Source organism: Geospiza fortis, unplaced genomic scaffold (genome assembly GCF_000277835.1).
Source record: "Geospiza fortis unplaced genomic scaffold, GeoFor_1.0 scaffold23, whole genome shotgun sequence".
NCBI classification, from domain to species: Eukaryota; Metazoa; Chordata; class Aves; order Passeriformes; family Thraupidae; genus Geospiza; species Geospiza fortis.
In genome coordinates, this window is record NW_005054303.1 from 9,910,961 (window position 1) to 9,935,697 (window position 24,737).

Below are 24,737 nucleotides of genomic sequence, written 5' to 3' on the forward strand. Positions count from 1 at the left end.
CTTAGTCTACATTCACAAGCACAGTGGGGTTTGGATTTCTGACCAGAGGCCCAAGGTCTTATCACAATAAAAACAGTAAGAGAAATAAATACTTTTTCCTCCTGGCAATGACCTCCCTTTGACAGAGCACTGTTTTCCATCAGCAAGTCTGGACTTCTTACCTCCTGTACCATAAGGCTGTCAATTTCTTGAGAAGCACCAGACTCTTCTCCATTCTCAGAAGCCATAATGGAGTTCCTATAAGAACAAAATATTAAATACAACGGGGAAAAAAATATCTTAGCTCAAGGTTTAAAACAGTGCAGCTGTGTTGAAGGATAATCAAACATTGTACTTGCCAGTTTATGCAACTTAATACTTTAAGTGTTTAAATGCACAGCTGGCCACAGTAATGTACTACCAAAACACATTGCAGTATCCCAAAATTTATGTGTAAAAATGAGTTCTATAAAGCTACAACACCCCATAACTCAGCCACACACCCTTTCTGAGGGGGCTGTCCTTTTCCAACACGAGCCAGCAGTGCTGTGTAAGTGTCTGCCACCATTTGCTGAACCTTTTCCAGCCTTTTTTCACAGTCTGCAGTGAGTGTCTGTATCCCTGGGACAGTTTCTTCTGAGAGTCTTGCCAATGTTTTAAGGTCTTCCAAAGACTTGTTAAGCTCCTTCATGCTGCCTTCATGTGAAAAAAAGGCCTAAACAGAGAAAAAACAATATAATAAGCCCATGTTAAAACACAAGTATAAGAAATTATTCTCATACATTTTTTAATACTTCCATTATCTTGGTTGAGTGCTCTTAAAAGTCTAAGCTGTCAAACCAAGGCACACACACTTATTTTTTCTTGGTTCTTTCTAAAATAGAGCCAGAGAGTAAATTAGGATTTCTGGCAACATGTTCCCTACTATATTCACACGACTACACTGACTCCTGCTTGATTTAGAAATTCATTATGTTCTATAATTTTTAATTTTGGTCCCAAGTCTTCTTCAACTTGACATCAGATAGAAGTGTCCTACTGACTACAGAAAAAGTAGAATATTTTTTAAATATTCCTTGTCAATTATTATACTTCCTAGAGTAAATTCAAGATACACCAAAACCAAAAATGTGGGAGAAAAAATGGAAAAAGGATACCACCTACTTAACAAGGGGTTAATTCTATATGTTTGCAAGAACACTAATAGCTGCAGTAAAAAAAGGTAAAGAAATCATTTTGGTGGCCTCTTTGCTCTGTGTTTACTTAACACAGAGCACAGCGGCCCTGCTCCACAGATAATGAACCCAAAAAGGAGGAAGAAGGACAGCAAAGCATTCACAAATAGAGACAGAAAAGGAAATGTGTCAGGTACCTCATGCTCCTTGATGAGCCCTTTGGTTTTATCCATGCTTAGGAGTTTCTTCTCTTTGCCTAACTGCTTATTGATTTTTTTAAAAGTTGCATTAAATTTCTTTTTTTCCCTTTCTACGATGAGCTGGACATAGGATACAATTTCCTGACGAACTGCCTGCAAAATACAAAGCACATTGTTCCCATAAGATGGTGGGACAGTGCTACACAACAAGTAAAAACACCAGAACACACTGTGACAAGAAAAAATTTGCTTTCAAAGATGCCAGGCCTAACGAGACCAGACAGTGGATTCTCATTCCTGCATTACCTCACCTCCCATCTCCTACGAACATCATCTTCCTCCATCAGCTTCTCATGGTCAGATGAAATATTTTTCAGCAGTTCAGCTGCTTTCAAAAATTTGTCAAGAACTTTATTGTCCAGAGCATTAAAAGCTTCCTATAAAAAAAAAAAACAAAAACCAAAACAAAACCCAGACATCATAATGAAAACCAAACAGAACTGGATGTAACTTATTTAACTAACAAAATGACATTGGTAGCATGTAAGATATGTGAATAAATCACTGTATATATCACACATATGGGGTGTGTGGTTCTGCTGTGGGTGGGTACAAGGGCATTCTCCATCCCTCTTTATCTGCAAAAGCTTGCAGAATCAGTGGATGCTTTATGGAGAAAAGCAGGCGCTGTTCCTGTAACAACATTTAGGGGAAAATTTGGTACCACAAACAAAAGATGAAGGTTGCTGAACTCTGCCTCTTCCCTAGGGAATACCTGAGGCTGTGTCCCATGGATGTGGGCAGTGAAAGGGTGAAAGGTCTCCATCAGCACCATGGCACCTCCAGGATGGCCTGGAATGAGCTCTGTGCCCCTCCTGCCACATGGTCACCCAGCCCTCTCTGCCAGACCAGGCAACAGAGATTTTGAGCACTTCCATCTCCAAAACCCATTTAAGAGAGATCCACATTTTGAGATAGGACATTTGATTTACCAACTACCCTCTGGGAAAAAGAGGAGATTCAGTATTTATAATAACCTGCCCAAGAATTCAGGCATGTCATTCTTGATGGGAAGCTTAATTATTGATCAGGCCAAAAAAAAAAGGCTGTAGCTGTGAAAATTATGAGTTCTGATGGAGTGATGGAGTAATTTAGGACAGGGCACTGAATAACCTGCCAAAAGGATTTGTGTTTCTTCATTCAAGTTGTCTGCCAAGTTAATAAAGCGCTAAATCAGAAAACTGAGCAAAGCATTAACAGCAAATAGCAAAAAAACAAAAAGGTCAGTATTTGTCTTACTTCAGACTTTTAGAGACCACATAGCTCTCAGAAGTACACAAATTCAGCTGTTTCAGAACACAAACCCACCTCATATCTTGAAATACATTCTTCAGGACTTAATTTTTGACTGACAAGTTGCATAGCCTTTGAAATGGAGGCCTCAAGTTCTTTCTGGGATTCTTCAAAATTGAGCAAAGCCTCCTTCTCTGAGGGCTTCTTCTCAGATTTGGACAGGACGTTGTTCAGATCACCCATGACAGCCTTGGAAGAAAGAGACTTTTCAGAACACACCTGAGTGTCAGTAATTACACAAAGTTATTGCTTCACAACATCACTCAAGTTTTTCAAGTTGAGATACTGATCTTGGAAATGTTCTAGATTTTGCCCTGACAAGAGTCTGGGAGACTGATTCCAATAGCACAGAACCTTTTCTATTTCACACGACTGACAAAGAGTTTTCCATGCTCTGCAATGGTAAAATTAGAGATATCTGTGTGTTTATAAATGAGTACCTCTACTTTGTCTCTGGCTTCCTTAATTCGTGCCTCCAGCCCAGTGGTGTGAGAATGCTGCTGAAACACCTGACTTGAAACATTCTGCCTCAGGGATTGCAGTATCTCTTCTGCTGCCACAACTTGGTCTTGGCACGAGGATCCTCTTGCAGCCAAACTCTGATTTGAACAAAAAGCATTAGAAGCCTTTACAAGTGTTTATTTGTCTTTTTATTTAAACAAACTGAGTGAAAAAGCCAGCTTTGATCATGGATGGCTGATCCTTGCTAAAGGAAAGCCTCACATTCCAGTGACGGTCAGTGTACTGCACTGTAAAATCTCTGTTTTGAGAAAGAAATTTGCTGCCATCCACAGGGGATTCTGTTTGCTGAAGCAATTTCTTTCTGCCAGTGCAACACCTCCTGTGTCTTTGCCACAGAGCCAATGAGATGTGTATTTAAAACGTGCTCTCTCATCCAAGCAGCTTCCCAAATGAAACCACACATTTGGATATGCAGCATCTGATCATGAAGTCATCCAAAGTGAGCACACACCAAGGCTCAGATTTCCTTGTAGTATTCAGCACTGCAAGGCAGGAAAGCAGCTGGGCACTCTGCATGCAGGAGTAGTGTGCCATGTTTGAATATTTATCATGAAAAGTCCTTATTAGAGCTGTTTCTATCTATGAATATTCAACACATTTCTCCTGTCTGAAGTTGTCAATTAGCATTCTCCTAATCATAATCAGAGCTTTATTCTGGATCTTGACCTATTGTACTGCAGGTAACGAGTGATCCCAGACATGGAGGTACAATGCCAGCCACATGTTTGGAGGCTGTATTTCAGGGTGTCCTTTGTTATTTCATGGTTTTTTTAACAAACTAGAGTCACACTGCCAAATGAGGCTTATTTTATAAACATATGCCCATGATTACAAAAAGATCAACAGATCCTTTTCGTCTCTCACACTTCCAAATCTCTCAGGTAAATGTTGCAGTAAAAAGAGACAGGGCTTTTGATTCTTCCTGCAGAAAAGCTGAATTTTTGTTGCATGGTTCATATTTTCATAGGAATATCAGAAGGCACTGTGTTCAAGCTAACTGGTTAACAATACACTGATATTCAGTTCTTGGTTGTTAAATGGCTAGGGTGTATGTTTAATAAACTTCTCTATTTTTGGTTAGTTTATATATTTTCTTCACAGATTCTCATGGGACAGACTCTTTGTTTTTGTAGGTGTGAACAGTTCTCTTACAAGAATAGATTGTTGTGTTAACTGATTCCCATTTTCATGACTTTTTCACATGGGAACTTAGAAGCTAGTTGCTAGCTTAGCTGGAGTAGTAGGGCTTAAACTATAGTTTTACAAGGCTTTTCTTTTGTAAGGCATTACCCAAATGCAACAGCTAAGCACTCTGCAAGAAGGCACAAAGCAAGAGAAAACTAACACAGATTCTAGTGCATAGTTACTGTATGTAGGTTAAATGAAATAAAGAGTATTTCTGTTTATTTACAGCACTTACACAAAGGAGTTTCAATGCAACCTCCTTTGTGTAACTGCCACCTTCACGCCATTAGGTTATAGAGGCCCTGTTGCAGAAGTAGGAAAGGCAACATAAGACACTGCTTCAATTTCTTCAGTGCAAAGCTTGGCATCTTTATTCTGTCTCACCTTCACTAGCAGGTGAAGAAAATAAATCAGACTTTGTATTGAAGCTGCTGAGTTATATACAGAGATTTTCACCTGCCATCTGCTGGGAGCTGGGGGTAATCTCAGGCAGAGAGACATGGGAAAGCGTACTGACTAGTGAAATTTATTGTTAGAAGTTAATTTGCGCTCTTTGAGGATATTTCTAAAACTACCTATAAGATGAGATTCCCAAATAACCCCACATGCTGCTGAAAAGACTTCTGAGTATCCCAATTTTTGATGGGTAAGCCCCGAATACAGCCAAGGTGTCCCAAACCTCCTCCCTGCATTGGAGAGTAGATGACAAAAGCCTTGTATGACCAGGGAAACTACTCAAATTGGCAACTTGCAGAGCTCTGGTCTGCTCCAAGTGCTCTGCTGAACAGGAGTAATTAATATCACTCAAGAACAAGCTGCTGATCAGTGGCACCAACAGCATTTCATTGGCACCTGCTGGTCAGCTGGACACACTGATGGTGGAAGGCTCACTCACAGCTCATCTGGGAGTGATCCTGAGAAATAACAACAAGGCACAAGCACTGTCTTGACTTTTTACAATATTACAGCACAAAAAGCACATTAAGTTCTGCTTCACTGATGATGCCTCATTTTACCCCAGCCACAAATCTGTGCTGCAAGATGAGAATCTGAGGAACAAGTACTTCAAGCAGCATTTTCACCTGCAAATGTTCCTCCAGCTCAGGTTCCACAGGCTCCTTGTGACTGATCTTGCTAAGGAGATGTCCCATCTCTGCTGCCCAGCTGTCCACCCCTCCAAGGAGCTCTTCAATTTTCTCCAGGCTCTTTGGAAGCTCTGTGGTCTCTTCAGCAGCATTTGTGCTCTCCTCTCCAATCTGGCAACAAAGAGAAAGCTAAGATGTTCATTCCCATCATCTCCCCACTGCCCTCCTCCAACACAGTCACCATTTGGGTCACTTCCCAGCTTTAGCACTCAACAGGGATCAAAGGAGAAATAAATGCCAAACATATTGATAAATAAACCAAGAGAAGCTCAGTTCCTCAGCCCTGAGGGCAGGTGGGACAGCACAGTCTGTCCCCTTGTCCCCTCCCTTATAAGTAGCCACACTACTATGGAGAATGGGCTGCAGCATCCCCCAGCCCACAGCAGGGAATTGTCCAAGAGCAGCAGCTGGTGTTGGTCAAATCAAGATCAGGAAGTGTGCTGACAATAACACACTGGCAGTCACAGGCCAGAGCTCAAGCATTTGGTCTTGCATTTTATATTAAAAAATAAATAAAATATATATGATAGCCATAATGTCCAAAGCAATGCCACAAAAATAACTCAGGCTTCTTGCACCTCACTTATCTGATTCCTCAATATATTTCCTTGAAGCATCTCTTATTAAAGGTTTTTCTAGCAAACTCTGGATTTCCCTCGCCCTTTGATTGCTTCCTTTGATTTTATTGCATTCTCACTAAGCTCATCTCCTACAAAAATGTAGCAGTAATTTTTTGCCACCGTTTACTGTCACAGCAGTACCTTTAATAAATGTCAATGAAAGGCTCAACTCAGAAAATTAAGAGTTCTAATATTCCCAGGCAGAGTGAAAATGTCATTCTTGCGAAAGCACTCTAGGGACTGTAATATGTATAACATTAGGCAGGTTGTATAGGGATTTACAGCAGCCTAAAAACCTGTCAAGTGAGCTGGTGAAAAGTTGCACAACCTTAGAAATATCTATGCAGCAATAATTACTTTCTAGTAGCTAAGACAGAGTCTGTAAAATTTAACACAGGCTAAATTGATTATTTCCACCCCGAGCACTGAATTAAGAGCTTCATTCTGCAATAAGATTTCCTTTTGTAAGCGGTTTTGAGATTTCAATTTAAAAATTGAACGTTTTCCATCCTGTTATAATGAGAATTTTACTGAGCCACAAAAATTTCGAATGGGATGCTGCTGTGTACTCTGTTCCTCAAGCTTTAAAACTGGCAACCTTGAGTTGACTGAAAGATTGATCAATCTCTGATTAGCAAGCTGGTAAATCTAGGAAAGATGACTTTGAAGGCTGCATGGCAAAGAGTAATAGTGACTTGTAACTCACAAAGTGTGTCCTCTTGATGAACTTTGCCCATCTCCTGTTCAGTTTCTTCAGCTCTTTGGCAATATTTGATCCAACTTGCTCTTTGCTGACTTCAATGAGATGGTTTCCAGCTTCATTTAAGGAGCCATGAATCGAATTCCTCTTTGCCAGTACCTCAGCAGGGATCTAGACAGAGGCATTGAAATAATTTTAAGCAGAACCCTGTCAAACATTTATTTCCACAATGAAAAGCAGAAAAACAACAACAGCAGCCACTGTGAGATTTAATGTTTTTCTTCCAGGAGGCTTTGAAGTATCTCTGTCAAACAAAGAGAAATCCAACTATGTACCTCTTTTGGATCCTCATTTCTGTTTTCTTCCAGCCATGTCTTTAGTAAGTGGATGTTTTCTGTGTAATTACTCCAGGAGGACAGGACTTTCTGTAGGGTGGTGTTTACATTGGAAATGTACTCTTTACATGTAGAAATCTTTGACTCCACTGTCTTCAAAAGTTTGCTGATTTCTTGAGGATCTCCAGCTAGGATGTGGAATAGGAATTATTGTTATACATTTGGGAACAGAGAGGTTAATTATACAGAAACACTGCTTACATGGAACAGTAGATGGAATTAAAACTGGTGGCAGCATTTTACTTCAATATAGAGATCTACACACCAACTAATGTGCATGAGCTTACCCAGGTCAGGACCACTTATGTTTTTCAAGTCTTCACAAATGTGAGTAGCAGTGTCTAGTTGTGTTTCAAGCTTCTTTTCTTCAATGAAATTCTGCTCAAAATGAAAAGTAATTGATATGGGTAACACTGAATGACACAAAAACTAGGTAAGAAATACAGCTTGGGACTTTTTTTTTTGCAATATGAGCCTACAACCTACAGTTTAAATGTAAACTGAGCAAAGCCCACCCAGCAACTCAGCTGCACCCTTTAGTCTGAAACAAAATTGTTCTTTGACTCTGCTTGTACAGAGAGTAAAGTAAATAGAACTATGAATACCTGAATGCCACTGCCTGAGCCACAGCCCTGCATGAGTCAGGACTGCTTGCTTCAAAAAGTTACAGCCCCAGGGCAATACTGAGAAATGGCATCTAGAACAAGTCAGGTAGAATTTAGTCACGTAAGCCAAAATGTGATGAAGGCAGAAGGTGGGCTTCCCTGCATGCACAGAAACATTGAGGTGCCTCATTTCTGACAGATCAAAACAAACTGGGGGTGGAGAAGGTGAAAGAGGAAGAAATGGGAGCAGAGGAGGACACTTGTGTGTGCACAGGGAGTGAGGGTTGATCCTCAGCCCCCCTCTGAGCTGATCTCATTCCAGCACTCCCCACTCCTACGAATGTCCTACCCAGCAGGGTACAAAACAACGTCCCTTGTGACTGTGACAAGCCTGGGCCCTAAACCCTAAACAAGCCCTAAACTCCCTGGCAAAGTTCTGCATTCTATCAGCTTGAGCAAGACCATGAGCCACAACTGTAGAAACAACATGATAATAAGTATTTATGAAACCAACTGAACCAACAAACTCGGCAAAGATTAACTCTGCATGACCATCTCACCACGGGGTGAGACTGACACTGCTCAGGAAATTGCTGTTTTATACAACCTATTGTTGCCTCCTTCCACAGTACTGAGGCTGGTGAAATTCACACTAATTTAACTGTGGATTTGCCAGCCTGAGAATCCTCTGAGAAAGTCCACTAAGATAGAATTCACAAGGAATCCCATTAACTCGAGATGAGGAAAAACTGGAGGCATCAGCATTTTCACCTCTGCCTCTACTCTTGATGCAGTTTCCTTTGTCAGTATTTGGGGTTGGGCAATCCATCCCCTCCTAAAACCCTACATCAGTTTCATGACTTGAGTCCACAAACTGAGCTAAGCATAAAGTGTAATAGAACAAGACAATTCATATTCACCACAAAGCATAAGGAGGTAAAGAAGCTGGGAAAAGGAAGAGGCAGCAGTGTGAATAATGGCTGGTTTTGAAGAAAGCAACTATTGAAATACCCCAGAGACGGTTCTGTGGATTGGAGATAGGGAAGGGCTGCTGCAGCTGGCTCTACAAATAATCTAGAAAGAAAGAAATCTTCACAATAAAGAATAAAAACAGGCAGAGAGAAAATCACAGTCATGGTTTGCGTTACTTCTCCAAACTGAAGAAAGAAATCTCATTCATAGCCAAATGGAAGATTTTGGGGGCAAGGAAAGCTTCTAGGGAGGTCTACCTGTCCTTCTTTGAATAAATCTGAGATTTCACCAGTCCACCATGCTTCTACCAGCTACAATATCTTCTGATGACATAAGATTGAATCAAAAAGAGCTGGGGAAGAATTACCATCAGGGTGTGATACATATATCTGAAACTTACATTCCAATTTTCCAGCAGTGATTCCACAGACTCTTTTGCCCCATATTTCACATCCCAGATATTTAGCTTTAACTTCACCTCATTGGCAATGGCTGAGCACAGTGCATAGTGGTATTCAAGAAAAGTGCTGGGGTTTGTAGAACGAATGTTGCTAAATCTGCAAACAGAAAATAGTTCCAAAAGTTTATTCAAAACCATTGGATACAAAAGGCATTAATGGATCAGGATTTTATCCTGAAAAAATCAAAATTACATATATGTAAACTTTGTTGTTGTTGTTGTTATGACAGGAATTAATAGATAAGATAGCAACAGTTCATTTTTTTTTAAGCAGCAACAGTTGAGCAGTAAATGTTGTCTACTCAATGTATGAAAAACCTTAAATGCCCAAGAAAGGGACATCTGCCACCTGCATGTCAAAGCATGTCAGGTTATGGATACAGATTCACTGGTCATTTTTTTAAATATCCTCCAACAGATATTTGGGGTAGTACAAGCTATAGATTACAGTGATTTTTAATGGTGGAAATAGAAGTTTAGAGAATCCCTGCCACCAGGGAAATTTTTACGTTGAAAATATTCAAGTTTCCTATCCCTAGTGGTTGTTTTATATCCCCACCAGCAAAGGGCATCTGAAAAGGTCCTGTTAATGAGCTCTACTCTGTACACACAATTAAACATTCATTGGATCAATGAGAGATCCCTGCCTGCTGCACTTGACAGTCAGCCTGTGTTTAGGTCAAAAATGCTTTTTTTTGCAAGGCATGGATAAATTATGTGCTTTGTTCAGAACAGCAGAGCCAGTCAACAGCAGAGCTAGAATACAACATGAAGTAGAGGGAATTTGAGCATCACAACCTTCTTTTCATTTCCTCTAATTTTTCAGGCAAGACTAGTGGCATATTCTTCTCATCTTCATTCTTAAATGACTGAAGGGTGTCCAAGTGAGAATCAAAACAATCCATCAAGCCCTGGGGAGAACAAGACACAGTAAGCCATCATTTTGATCTAGAGTATTTCATCGGGGAATCTCCAGCTCACCTGCTGTTAGGGAAGGAGCTATTAGGAACTAGTCAGCACAAGACAATCTCCCAGTGTCTTTACTCATTAAAGTGCAATGAAAATATTTACCTAAACACCTTCTGAAGTGCATATTTAGTGCAATACTACCTGATTTCTCTTATCACTGTGCATCTACTTAAATATAAGGACCACAGACCATACACTATTCCCATTATCAGATTCTTCTGCACTTTCACTATCATCTTTAGGAGAAAACAAAAATCATTCTAACAGCTTCAGGGTATTAAGTTATTCTTTGCTATCCCTTAGCAAAGAGTGACAGCAAAACCTGTTGAATAAATCTGTTATGTCACCTGCTCCATAGTTCATTTGACTGCTCAATAAATCTGTGTCTAACACCAAGCTGACAGGGTATCAAATTAACCATTCAATGGCCAGTGTCCCATGATTGGGGAGTATTTTACAGGCATGTGTCTCAGCACCAAATTCCCTGCCTGAAAATAAAACATAAAATGCATTGCACAGAAGAGAAGCCTATTTCTCAGTGGCATATAAAAAAGCTATAAGTTTATTTCTATGTTATAAAATCTGCCACAAAGCATGTTAATAGAAATGGCTTAATCCTGAAACAGCCCTCAACCACAAAACAGTGCATAGATTTTTAACACAGGATTTTGTAATCTTAACACTGTATCAGTCAGACAGTTATGAGCATTGGTGGATAATTTCCTAGACCTTAAGTAAAGTTTGCATTATAAGGTACCACCTTGCCAATATGATCCCTACACACAACATACTAAAAGGGGAAAAAATTTTCAGCAGGGTGTCTTCCCATCAAGAAAAGAGGATTTGGTAGAAATCAAGCATTAATGTGTTTCTTCTTCTGAAGGAATGGCATTATTTTATCTCTACGTTTAATGGGAAAAAAATAAACGCCTTAAGAAATGACATCAATCTCTATCTTATTCTTAAAAATGCTTTAAGTATTTAGGTTGCACAACAAAAATCTTTAATCAAATGGCTAAAGACTGGCAAAGCTCTTACCAGTTAAAAAGCCATCTCTCCTATCAGGACCTGACTAGAAACAGTAGAACAGAGTGGTGTTATTAAGCCACTTCAAGAACCTCCACTGCCAGTTCTTTCAAATTCATTTTAAGGACAATGTCACAAAACCAGCAAATTTGTTTATAAAAAACCCAAGTATGGCATTATGATCACCATCCAGGCATCAACACATATACTCTTTCACAACTTTCAAATTCAAAAGGATGTTTAAACTATTATCTATGCAAATATGTGAAGATCAGAATAAATAACTTGCATGGGACAAAGGTATCAAAATATCCTTGCCTTGAATGGAACTACAGAGTGATTCAGCAAATATTTAACTTTAAACACACAAACTTCTTGAACTATTTAACTTTTAAACACACAAACTTCTTGAACTCCCTGGAATGCAACCTTAAGCTCAAGTGCTTTTCTGAATAGGTATGCATTAAGCATAGATTTAAAGATAAAGATGCAATTATCCTGTGTTATTACTTAACAAACAAACAAGTTGCAGGAACCACATAAAAAAGAATAGCATAATTTACTCATTGAGGCAGTACTCAAATTTAATCTCCCCCCAGTGAAGTCTGAAACCTGCCTTATAGACCCATGCAGTTATTTAATTAAACTCATAATCCTTCAAAGGTATGTTCAGAAGAGCTTTTCATCTTCAGAAGACAAACACATGCACACCACTTCCCAAAATGTCAAACAGCAATTCCATAACAAGTGCTTTGCCAGGTCAAACTGAAGCAGAATTTCCTTTGTGATCAGCATACCTTAAATATTACAATTATTTCTCTGAAGACAGACATTGCTTTGAATGGGTCCTGTAAATCAGGCAAATCTTCTGCCTGCAGACGTTCCACCTCCTGGAGCCAAGCCTCAATGCTATCCAGAGGGGAGGGCAACATCTGGTCCAGCTTTGCTTTCCACTTGGTAATCTTTAAAAGGAAAACAAGTGCATTAAATCTCTCACTATTATTTTCTTCCCCATCTCCAAGATGCTGATATAAGCTGCCTAAGATGGTGCTCAAGACATCCCAGGAACCCACTCCCTCATGCCTGTCGAAAAAACAAAAAGAGTTTCCAGTGAAGTCAGCTAAAACAGTCCCTTTTACCTCAAACCCAGGTTTGCTGCCAGCCCATAACCTCTGCAACACCACAGAGAATTAGGCATCCCTATCCTTTGCTGATGACCATCCCAAGGTCCAGAAACAGGAAAATTTATAGTGAACTAGTTGCAAAAATAGGGGGGGAAATAGAGATGAACAGCTTTCTGTCTGTCATGGGACTGACAGGGGAACATCTCTTCCACAAACAGCAATCCCCAGCATGGCCCTACCCATCCCAATCTGAGCCAACACAGCCAACCTCACTGCAAAGCACTGACCAACCAGGCCCCACTAGATCAGTGTCTGTGCTCTGAGCCATAATTGTGTTCCAAAATAACCTTTTGAGCATAAATCGGCCAAAAACTTTGATCAGAAGAGTGCTTCGAGATAACCAGGTGCATTTTCCAGGGATTTTTCAGTCTTGAGGCTCAGGAGGCAGAAGGGTAACACACAAAAAGTCACCTTCTGCCTTCTCTTGGGCACTGAATGCCACTCAGACTGTCTGGACCTCAGGTTCAGGGTCAAACCTCTTTTATCATCCCAAATAAAGCATCATCCCCCCACTTTTCTCAGTGTGAGTTCCTGAGGTAGACAGGCTTCTTCATCCATTCCACATGCTCATGCTGGTAATGGGGTGAGTGAGAGAGAAATGCCTCTGACCTGAGAGATCACTTTATCCCACTCTTCCCTCATCTGCTGCTGGCCTTCACTCAGCTCAGCTTCACCCCTTTTTGATGACAACACAGGCAGAAAGGGGATTTCCTCTTGGTTAAATGTTTCCATAAACGACATCATTTCCTAGAGATAAAAGAGAAGAGCAATTCACAGAAGACGTCAGATGGAAGCTCACGGAGCCAAGTCCTGCCTTTGAACACATTGCTATGAGTTCCATTAACTTCAAAGGGTGTGATGCATGCAAAGGCAAGACAGCAAGAGGCATTCTTGTCTCCAGGCAATATTTGGGTCTGAAATTATAGGTGCCATTCCATAAGTCTTTATTTAACATAATGTCAGCGCAGTGAGAACACAGTTCTCCCCTCCCAGCAAGAGAAAGGGAAAATTCCTCCTCTCACAGTTCCCCATGGGCCACTTTATTACAAACTCTGACTACAATATAAGCCAAAGGAAATTTTGCTGCAGCACAACCTAGAGCCAGCAATTCAACTACTCCTCTATAACATCAGCTGGGTAAAACCTACTGTTGTAATTAGTACAGAAATAGCCAAAGTAACTCTGTGAAGGGCCTACGTGCTTGAATCTTGTCCAAGCTTCAACTACGTCAATTAATTAAGACAATACTTTACTCTTTCCAAAACCTTTGCTTAAAATTTAAATAACATATCTCTTTCTCAAAACAGAGAGAATTTTAGCCTACCATTCCTTCAATCATATGAGGGATTTAACAATTACATCCTCAGATTTCCAAGTTTTCTTTAAAAGCTTATTTAACGCTTCAGGCAATGAAGATGAAAAATATTAAAAACATTCACAGAAACAGATTCTTTTCACAGAACATGAAATGCAACTTACTTTATACTTCTGGTAGTATGTTTCATTCTCTGTTTCCACCAGCAGCTTTGCTAACTTCTCCTCCTGTGCAGCCAACCAGCCCATGGCCTCTCTTACTTTCTCCTGGTAATTAGAGCAGAAAATTTCATTTTTCCATTTTGCAAGCATTGTTTTTAATTTACATTGTGCCATAAAACAACGCTCATTGAGCATATGATAAAGTCCATTCAAAGCTATTGAAAAACAAATAATACTCCTCAGGGACCCTGATGAGTTTTGAGTCAGGCACTATTACATTGCAGGGACAAAGTTTTAAACCTGGCACCTGGATATATGATGACATCAAAAAAAGACCTGACTGCAGTTCTACTGAAAGGAGATTATCAGCATGTGAATAACCAATTAAACTCTCATAAGAAAATACAGAGAACACAAAATGAGGGTTTCTGGTCAGTGTTATCTGTCAGAGGCAATTTCTGTCCACTTTACATGTCAGTCACTAAATTTAAACCTGGTTGTTCTGTGTATCTGCATGTACAAAGTGCATTCACAAATCTGCCTTTCCTCCAATGTTTACACAGACTTCAGACACATAAAGACAACCAAGCTTGAAAATGTCCTCTGCAATAGCTGAATGAAAAGAAAACAACCTGCACAGCTATTCCACCTGTATGACCAACCAAAAATCTGTAACATGGAGTTTTTTCTACCACACAGCAGCATCAGAGGGTTCAAACCAATTCAGTCCTGTCAGTAGCAGAATCAGAGGATCTACTATGTGCCACTGACTCAGATATAAACTGGGCAAAGAAAGCACATTCATTTGAAGATGCCTCAGTGACAACCCACACAACATACCTGCATGTCTTCTTCAGACTCAGGCAAATTCTTGGAGTATTGCAAAAACTGAGCCACGTAAGTCATGATTGATCTTTCATCCGGATTCACAGTGTCAACATCTACGAGAGCCAATACAGCATTTACATAATTATGCAGCCTTCTAGGCCTGATCACATAATTACACACCATGCTGCAGTTATTAAAACACATCACCATAAACATGTTTATTTTGCAACAGCTCACTTAACATGCCATTGACAGAAATTAGTATGTCATGAACATTTTTTTCCTTGGGAATATTTTAATAGAACATGATTAAGTAATGAAAAAGTTTCTCCCATGAACAGGAAAGTTTCTTATCCTTTCTTCTGCATATTGCTCCTGCAATTGTTGCCAATTCAAAAATCCTACAGTCCTTAAGTACAGATGATGTTATAAAATAAAGAACCTCAGGTTTGAGCACTACAGCAAACATCAATGTTCCATTTCAAACTTAAGCACAGTCTTATAGATCATATTAATGTCACTCCTAATAACAAAGGTTTTGAAAAAGCTGATCATTTACCTTCAGGCTCCAGAAGCCGTGGGATATTCAGCTCCAGTTCTGCAATTCTGAAAGCCTCTTTCAGGTTTTCTTTATTGCTTCTGGCTTTTGCCTTCTCCAGATCAACCAGACCTGGTCTCAGGGTTTGGATGATGGCTAAAAAAGCCAGTCCACTTCGCCAGCTGGACTTGAAATCAGTGACACTGACAGAGCCGTGCCTGTCCCAGAAATGAGTGGAAACAAAATGTTAGGATATCTGAAGAAATAGCATTTAAATACCAATTCAGAAATAAGAGTATAAATTCAGTAAAATGGAGTATGAACCAAATCCAAAAGCACCTCGCCACTGAACTTCTGCACAAGGCAGACAACAACACAGCCAGTACTAGCAATCACAACAATTACTTCTTTTTAAAAGATGACTATTTCTTTTTGCCTTCTACTGCATTCTGAAGAGAAAGCCTTGCTGATCCAAATGCTCTCTAAATATCACCTTTGTGCTCAACATCTATGCATTCTATGGGGTGGAAAAGCAACAAGAAAAGCACTGCAGAACATGTATTTGTCTGTAAGGACACCAAGAACTGGCATTTTAGAAAATCCAAATCTTAAAAGCAATGTATTAGTGCAGGAAAAAGTATTTCTTTTTCTCTTAATTAGCTTAGTGTCTTGAATCATCTTTTATAATGTTCACAGTCTGAACAGTGGTGTGAGGTGCCCAGCCATGCAGGCCATAATGAATTCTGGGACAGCTTTCCAAAAACAGCCTGTATGTTATGAGTATGTTACAACATGGAAAAGATGTGGGGTTCCAGGCAATCAAATTCAGTCACAAAACAATGGGCCAAGTCTTACAAGATTTGTTTCTTTACCAAAAACTACAGGATTCACTGGTAACAAAATATTTCAACATAATGCCAGTTCAGAAATGAGACTGCAAACCAGACAGCAATATTGCTGAAAAACAGGCAAAAGGAAGAGAAAGATTACATGGATAAAGAGCTGGTTTTGATGTGCCAATTAATCTTCTGATAAAAGACAGCTAGAAGGCAAACCTCAGTGCCATTCTACTGGCAGAAAGTGTCTGATGTGCTGATGAAAGCCTTTATCTCCCACTAATAACATGGAATATTAGTAGGATTTTATTAGAAAATAAAACAACCCAAAGAGCTGAGGAGAAAGAGCTGACATTACTGTAAAGCATATTTGGAAGATCCTGCAGTGAAGCAGCAGCCCTTGAAGAAAATGTAAATATCTGTATCTGCTCTAGACTGTGTGCTGTGAACACTCCCCCTGAAAGCAGCAGTGCTATCTGTACATCAAGCACAGAGAAACATCATGCTAGAATTAGGGACTAGGACCACCAGGATTAGCATCCTCCTTTGGGGTCATGCAGCGTTTTGACAGAAAAGCATGAGTTGTGGGATCATAGAAAGTCTACATTTTCCATTAAAAATATTTTAAAAACCTTGAGACTGTGTGAATCAGAGCCAACCATGAGGATTAAAACAAGTAAATCATGGAAACATTTCGCTAGACTTATCACACAGGAGTCCCTAAAAAGAAAAAAGCCAAACAACTCAGATTACACTGTTGTGTTTAATTAGTAAGATGAGCTTCACTTTATTATATTTAAAGGGCTCATGTCAAAACATTGGGGCCTGACTGATGCTGAAAGTACTGGTAACCAAAACTGAAAGTTAAAGGATTTTCTGCTAAGCTGCCACTAAGTAATCTTAAAAAACAGGGGGAAATATCACCATATGTAGAGGAAAGGAGTAATTCAAAGTGTAGCATGTTAATTATAAGTTTTGGTTGGAACTTACAGTGAACACTGTTCTTTTGCCCACAACAAAAGAGCCTTTGTAGCAGACATCTTCCACCGTTCCTTAATTTTAGCACTTTTTTTAGCTGATCTGTTTGCCTTTGGAGAGGACTCAACAGCACCTGGACGATCAGATGAAGGCTGATTGTAGGTACAGGCAAGTGTCCTGGCCAATTCTTCAATCTATCAGAGAAGATGGGAGACTCAATGAGGCTTCAGTAAGAGATTCCCAAGGAATTAATGGGAGAACACCAGAGAATTAGACAGGACTCAACCATAGCTGTAACAGTAGCTTCCCTGCCCACCAAAAATCAAACAGGACTTTTTAATCTGCACAATCTGAACCATTTCATGCTGAATTCCCATCTTTAGGCAACTTTTTTTGGCAGGATATATTCACCCAAAGACTTGTGTGTTATGCTGTGGGTACCAGCAATGACATCAAGGGACCTTCTCAGTCAATTTCTACTCTAACCAGTGACAGCAGCCCATGGCATTGTGGTTTTTGCTGTCAGGAGTGACAAATATCAGGCATAGTCAGAGTTTGCCTACTCACTCAGAGTGCAGGAAAATCTACCTGACAGACCTCAGAGATCTCTGTTTGGTTCTCTGTTTGAGAAGCCTGATTTAGATAAAAAGGTAATTGCACAGGCCATGAGCAGCACAAGACTCTTTGGCATCAAAGTACCTCTACCACAAAAAATATGTGCTAAACACTGCTAGAAAACTTTGTTTCTTAGTGCTCTCCTGAGCCCCAGTCACCAGTCAGTGCACCTACATTATTTCACTGCTGGTTCTCCCTAGAAACCAGCTTGGCTCCAGCACCCTCTGCAGCCCTACACCATGATTAAAAATCAAGGCCCTGGGCTTTCACACCTCCCCATATCCTCATGCCATGCAAGGTGCACACTCTTATTGTATAAGAAACATGACTTTGAGAGCTTTTGTGTTATTTCATGCACTGCTACTGAAAAAAAAATAATACAAGAATTGTAGATTGTGAGCAAAGTCAGCGATGAGGAGTGAGGCTGCCTCTGAGAGAGATGGATGAGCCATTACACTCTGTCTGCTCTTTTTGGAGCTTAATCATTACAGACCTTAGACAAACAAAGTTTAGCCCATTTTTTAACTGGTTACTTAAAAAAAAATCTTAGTATCTTTCCTTCCTAGCATTTGCAGCTAGGTACTGTTCATCACTGCCAGCCCTGCACTGATGCATCTCCTCCTTGAGATGCCACTTCCACATGTCAGAAAATAATCTTTTGTTCAGTACTAATTCATCTTATTTAGCAATCACGTAAGTCAACACATTTTTGTGCTTTTCCCCTCTACTAAAACTCTCTTACATCACTGAAATACTTACATGAAAATGAAATATAATGGTCCAGATTAGGCCAAGCACAATGGAAGGTTTTCCTTCAATAATGTCAGCTACATGAATATTTATGAGCTTCAGCTAAGGAGGGGAAAAAAGGGATCATTGTTAACAAAGAAAATGTTCCACTAGCTAAACTGGCTTTAGTTGTGAATTTTGAAGTTAATACTCACTGATCTGCTCTTTAAAAATGTCAAAGCATTTTCTATGTTACTTCTACACTGGAAGGTATTAAATCCTTTTTCCCGTGGCTGCAAAGCAAAAAAAAAACAGGTTATATCTTCAACTGCAAAAATTAATTTTATTCTATATTTTCAAAAGGGAAGTTCAGCAAAAATTCATAAATTACTTTGGATCAACTTACTTCAGTGTGTTTCAGAGTCAATGGTACAAAAATAAGTTACTTGAAACTAACTCTATGACCCCAGAGGGATGATTCATATGGTTGCACTTAAGCATATCCAGAAATCTTTGCTGGACTTGACAAAGGATTGAGGTAATATTTTTATTACTCTCTTACCAGATGTTGACCTGAAAGCACTTCCAACAGATCCAGAAGCAAATGTCCCTGCTGTATGTCTGTATACAGGTCTGAGACAACATAAGGAGGGGTACGCTGCAAGATAAATTTCAATCTTTCGTCATTTTGAATTCAACACACTACAAAACATCACAGATTACTCTGCTGTTAAATAATGTTCAGCATCCTTTATTTTTTTCATTAAGCTGCAATAAAAATCCTTCATCTAAACAGTCACATCCTGCTTCCTCTAACTCATTACTATGTTTGTGTCTTATTCCCTCCTCCTTGTCCTGCCTCTGTGTTTTCTAAGGGTAATTTCAGGCCTCACTTTCAAGCACTCACATTTTTTAAAGGGAGCCTGGGGCAAAAGTAAAAAAAAAAAAAAAAAAAAAGAGAAACAGAAAGCTAAACTAGGCAGTTAATTCATATTTTGAGATCTTACTCCACATTAAGTACAAATTTGAGTACAGAGCTGCATAACTAAACCTCTTTTCACCCACATAACACCAATTTATCAAGAGCTCAGCAGCTTCTGCTAAAGGAGGGACCAAAACAAAATCATATTTTGTTTCTACCTGAGCAAGTCAGAGCCCCAGCAGATGCTGCAGGAGCTGTTTTCTGAGACCTTAAAGAGCACTTCCACTACGATGTGGTTTGTCTTAATACTTACCAGTCACTCAGGTCATCTCATTAAACTCATGTTCTTGGATTGCATAATAGAATAACACTTACCTAATCCCAGTAAAACCAACTGTAAACTCAGAAACTCATAAAACCCTCAGACATGTGCCTCAATCCACCACAAGTTTTACCACATGAGTAAGGAGAGTGACATCTGCACACAAACCACCTCATACAAATGTCCTTGGACATGCCCCAGTACAGTGCTGCTGCACTTACTAAACAAATGCTTCTCGGGGCTACTTTTCCCATCCAGTGCCTAAAAAAACTTGTAGTAATTTTGTTTGTTCCTAAAAAATTTAATCTCTAACCAGCATATATGAATGAAAAAGGAAAAAGGCATGTGTTTGCTAAAGAAAGCCCATTTACCTTTGCCAATACTGAATTTATCCAACTAGTGAAGGTTTTCTTCTGTGTAAACTCTCGCTGGACTGGAAAATAAAAACAAAAGAGAAACTAAAGTTAATGGAAAAAATGATCAGGTTTTATTCCTCTTTCCTGAAAAGACACATAGTATCCACTTCAAACCCAAGGTCTGTTCTTCCTGATATTAAGTTAGTATTTAATATCAGTATTTCTCAACTCTTGTTTCATAGCTGGTATTTTCTTGCTTGCTGAGTTGGTACTGCAAAGACCTCTACAACCATCAAGCATAACCCACAGGATGCAGAGAATAACTAATGAAGGTTTTCTCAGAAGATCAGCAAATACAAATAGCGATGTGAAAGCAGAATTCTACAGAGAAATATGACTGCAATAGCTCTGTCCATTCCTAACTGTTCCTTCAAGGACTCAGGGCCATCATCAGTGTAAGATACATCCTGGAATTAGGGAAAAGCCACGCATTAAGTTGGATGCAGGCTGGAGTTAGGTGATGAATGCACATCTGTAGGTGAAGCCTCACCAGGAGATATCTTTGCTTACTGAAGGGCTGGAGAGAGTTAGGAGGCTGTCATGGGGAAATACAGCCTCCACCTGCATCCTTTCCACTGCTGGGCCCTCTCTGGGGTGTACAAATTACTAATCCAGCTGATGCATAAGGTTTTAGCCTTTATATTTTTCAGATTCTGTGCTGCTTTAGTGGGCAGTTTTGAGCTTTATATTAAGGGATGGTAAACTCTCTTCACAGAGTAGGGAGAAAACACAATTCCTTCTCTAGCTGGGGACCAAGGATAAATGATCCAAATTTCAGGCCCAAGAGCACAAACAACATGGACTGAAGAGAGAAAAACAAGAAGGATGGGACTTCATAAGCTAAAGCTATAACTGGACAATTAACTCCAATATGCAAATGGAGCAGAACTTATAAAAATGTGAGACCCAGTGACCAGTTGTCCATTTTGTGACCATTTTGGGTTCACCTGCGATGTAGCCTTGGCTGGGCTCTTGTGCTGCCCAAGGTGAATCCACTGAGCCCTTTTAATAAATCCCTACTTTATTCTTTAGCTCTGTCCAGCCTCTGTTCTAGGTCAGCCTTCACAAGGCATCACAGCCAAAAAGGAGCACACAGGGTGTTAACACCAGCACGAGGAAGAAGAAAAGGCTTGAACTTATGCTGCAGCAGAAAACAGTGAAATGGGACTCAAAGCATGACCCAGTGACACAGAGGTGTCTGCACCTAGGGCCCTCGTGGTGTCACACACAGAGCAGCCACCAACCAGCAGTTCTGCATGGAGACAGGGAGCTGGTTAAGCCCATGTTTCAAAGACCAGAGCATTTGAATAGCTTCTCACACCTGCCTGTGGGCAGCAGAGATGGAGGAAAGTCCAGTTCCCCCAGAAGGTGAAGCAGAGGGTGAGCAGCAGAGCTGGACCAGAGCAGCTCCCCAGCCCTGTCAGGGGCAGTGCATTACCTGACTTGCCAGCCCATGCTCCCTCCCAAAACACCACTCCATTTCCAAGACACACCACAAAACCCACTCATCCCTACAGGCTGAACACAGGTCTCAGGTGACAGAGGTGCTGGCCCCTGAGATGATGGACTCACATCTGCCACCAGCAGCCATCCCAAAAGCTCATGAGAGCCAGCCCGAACACAAACTCCTTTTTATCTCCTTCTCCATAGCAGCCTTGACTGCAAGCATTGGGGCTACCTTCCCAGAAAACGCATGTATGGATAAAAAAATCTGGGAGACAGGGTGGAAACAGACCATCTCTTCTGCCTCTGAAAGTGTGTTCTTGCTCAAAAGATTAATAGAAGGCAAGGTTGACACTGTAAGGAATGTGCAAGACTTCTCAGCAACAGATATGTATGTTTTGGTAGGCTGGGCAGGATGAAGGAAAACAAAAATACCATGCCCTTGGGGAAAAAAAAAAAAGTTGACTGTTCTGCCCATGAAAGTGAAAATGCCACTCACATGAAAATGTCCCACACTTTACTATAAACTCTGAAAATTTGTAACCACAAACCGCAGTCGTGGGGTCTTTTCATGATCCAAGACAGACCAAAGGAGTTTCTGTGAAGCTTCATCAACTCATGAAACACAGGAATTCACTTGAGGACAACCCAGGCTCCTATTCCTCACCCCACAGGCTGTTTTCTGCCTCACTGGGTGGGTGAGCAGCAACAAAAACATTCACATCACCTGTGTGGAGCGCTGCTTTGCATCCTGTAGCGAAGGCATCTTCCATCAGCCCTCCGCTAACCTGCAACACCACCATCCTGTCGGAGCATGAAGCAGGCGGTTTCCCCTGCTGGCTGGATTGTTTCAGGATTCTTTCTAAGCATCACCAAGATTGCCCTCAAAGGGTTAGATAAGGGCAATCTTAACACACAAAAACGACACAACAAAATTGGGTTTTGTTCGGAAAACAGAAAATTAAGTGTGCGCATGGCACACAGACCAAACAACGCTGCAATGCTCTCAGGGAGGACAAAAATAGCATGGAGATACTGGCTTCATGTTAGCACAGGAGCCAACCACACCCTTCAGCTGAACACCACGTGGGAGCCATTCCAATTACCCAAGCAGCAATTATTGAGTCGCTGTGCTCAATTTTATCAGGCAGGCAAGGCTGGCATTGCTAGCATCTGAAAAGGGACAGAGAGCAAATATTGACTGCTCTGCCTGACGCCAGTGACTCCTGCAGCTGCAGCTCTTGCCAAACACACACTGCTGCTGCTGGTTTGAAGAACTTGCATTTGAGGTTGGTTAAAGATGGTTAGGATGAGACATTTGGCCTTGTTTTGATTAACATGCCTATCAAAATGCTTCATTATGCAATAGGGGCCAGATACTGCAAGTGTTGATTCACACAGGCAACTCTCAGGCAAATGTCTCACCTGGTGAAAGTACAAAGTGGTTATTCCACATGTAAGAACACCTTAAACCCTGCACAAGCTACCTAACACAACCCACTGGGCTGCCTTCCAAGCTGCTGCTGCCTCTGCTGCAATGTGTCTTTTTTTCCTACCCAAACAAATAATAATAACAGAATCTTCTCCCGAATTAATAACAGAACTCCATGCTTGCCAGCATTCCCCCAGCTTGTAGTGCAGCAGTCAGGGTTTCCATGCCACACACACTCAGTACAGATGTGCTCCTGGCACCGTGGCAGACAGCTGTATTGCAATTTTCAGGCTGAGTGTATTTTCCCTCCCAGCTCCCCCTCCCAATGCTGCTGCTCAGAGGCACTAATGATTTAATCAAGCTCTCCAATTCTTATCTCTACCATGTGGTTAATTAATACAGATTTTTATTTTTATGAGGGTGAATGGATTCTTTGTTAGGCCTTTTTGTAGGACTCTAACTGACCTTGGTTTCCTCTTGCCCCAGTTTTCAAAATGTCACTGACCTAGAATAAAAAAGCTACAAAAACCCCCAAACCCTGATCATCCTCTTTACTTTGGGTCAAAAATCACTAAGCTAAAAAGTGTATCTGAGAGAACAGAATAAGAACCTGGTAATCTGAAAATACCCAAAATCTATTACATTTCACCCTGTGTTAACAGCTCTTTAGGGAGGAATAACACATACAAGCAATGTGTCACATAGGATAGCCAAAAATCAATGCACACTGCTGGACAATGACTGTTTTATTCAGTAATGAGCTACCAACAAGTGCTACAAGCCAGGCTGATCATTAGGAGCACAGAGACACTGCAGGGACCATGTGAGTGCTGAACTCTCCCAGGAGGGAAAAGGAGAGCAGCAGCACTGCCAGCCACTGTTTTACTCTCAGCCTTCCTGAAACTGTGATGCAGAAAAAACAAAACTTAAAATTAGTCTACTCTCCCCTTCTGCCTTCCATGCCTCCCTTCCTGAGGTGGGGGAATGGCAGCTTCAAGGAAAGCACCATCTCCTCCTTCAGCTGGGAGCTGGGGGAAGCAAATCATGGCAGAACAGATGTAGCCTGTCCATCCACAGACGTCAAACACTGTCACCAAACAGCAAAGAGGATTTCTTCTATCACGACAACTTGCGTATCACTGCCAGTGAGCAATTTACAATTGTATGGCTTCTTTTTAAAAAAAAAATAACTTTAAGCGATCACTTTAATGAGCACAAGCCTGTCTGTCATCTTCTCATCTCTGTTTCACCAGGAGGAATTACCTCTTGTGTATGATATTTTTGTATCTTCCTTTCAGCACTGAGGTCAGCTGAGGCTATGTCTGCAGCAGTGTGCAGGGAGCTCATCAGGAACAGATCAGGGGAGCTGCTGCTCACACCACAGTGTATCCACCACGTGTGCAGGGACAAAGGTTGTGCTGGGCTAACTCCAGCCCCAATGCCCAGACAGCCACAGAATCTTCTTTATTTCAGTTTAATTCAAAATAACCACCACACTCCCTGACAGAGCAACAGAATGAACCAAAGGATGGGAAGCAGGGATAACCAGGAGAGCTCCTTCAAGACAGCACTGCAGGTATGAACTAATACACCAAGCAAGTACATTCTTTAAATGACTGGAACCATCACAATAACAATCAAGTACTTGCAAATCCAGGGAGAGAGTGAGCAATTAACCCCCAAGCCCTTTGTAAAGTCCCTTCCCTTCCACC

At 40.7% G+C, this 24,737-nt stretch overlaps 1 protein-coding gene across 1 annotated transcript in view; it reads right to left on the bottom strand.

Annotated features, from left to right (window-relative positions):
- The window catches only part of SYNE2 (spectrin repeat containing nuclear envelope protein 2), a 158,116-nt gene that overhangs the window by 127,873 nt on the left and 5,506 nt on the right, over nt 1-24,737 (bottom strand). The window contains 22 exon segments of the mRNA XM_031066314.1: nt 162-237; nt 483-694; nt 1,352-1,507; nt 1,666-1,791; nt 2,723-2,896; nt 3,148-3,306; nt 5,497-5,670; nt 6,886-7,050; nt 7,215-7,402; nt 7,562-7,652; nt 9,252-9,408; nt 10,110-10,222; nt 12,104-12,268; nt 13,100-13,237; nt 13,970-14,071; nt 14,807-14,907; nt 15,354-15,550; nt 17,159-17,340; nt 18,521-18,613; nt 18,706-18,783; nt 19,053-19,148; nt 20,106-20,167. Coding sequence (XP_030922174.1) covers nt 162-237; nt 483-694; nt 1,352-1,507; nt 1,666-1,791; nt 2,723-2,896; nt 3,148-3,306; nt 5,497-5,670; nt 6,886-7,050; nt 7,215-7,402; nt 7,562-7,652; nt 9,252-9,408; nt 10,110-10,222; nt 12,104-12,268; nt 13,100-13,237; nt 13,970-14,071; nt 14,807-14,907; nt 15,354-15,550; nt 17,159-17,340; nt 18,521-18,613; nt 18,706-18,783; nt 19,053-19,148; nt 20,106-20,167 — 3,005 coding nt within the window.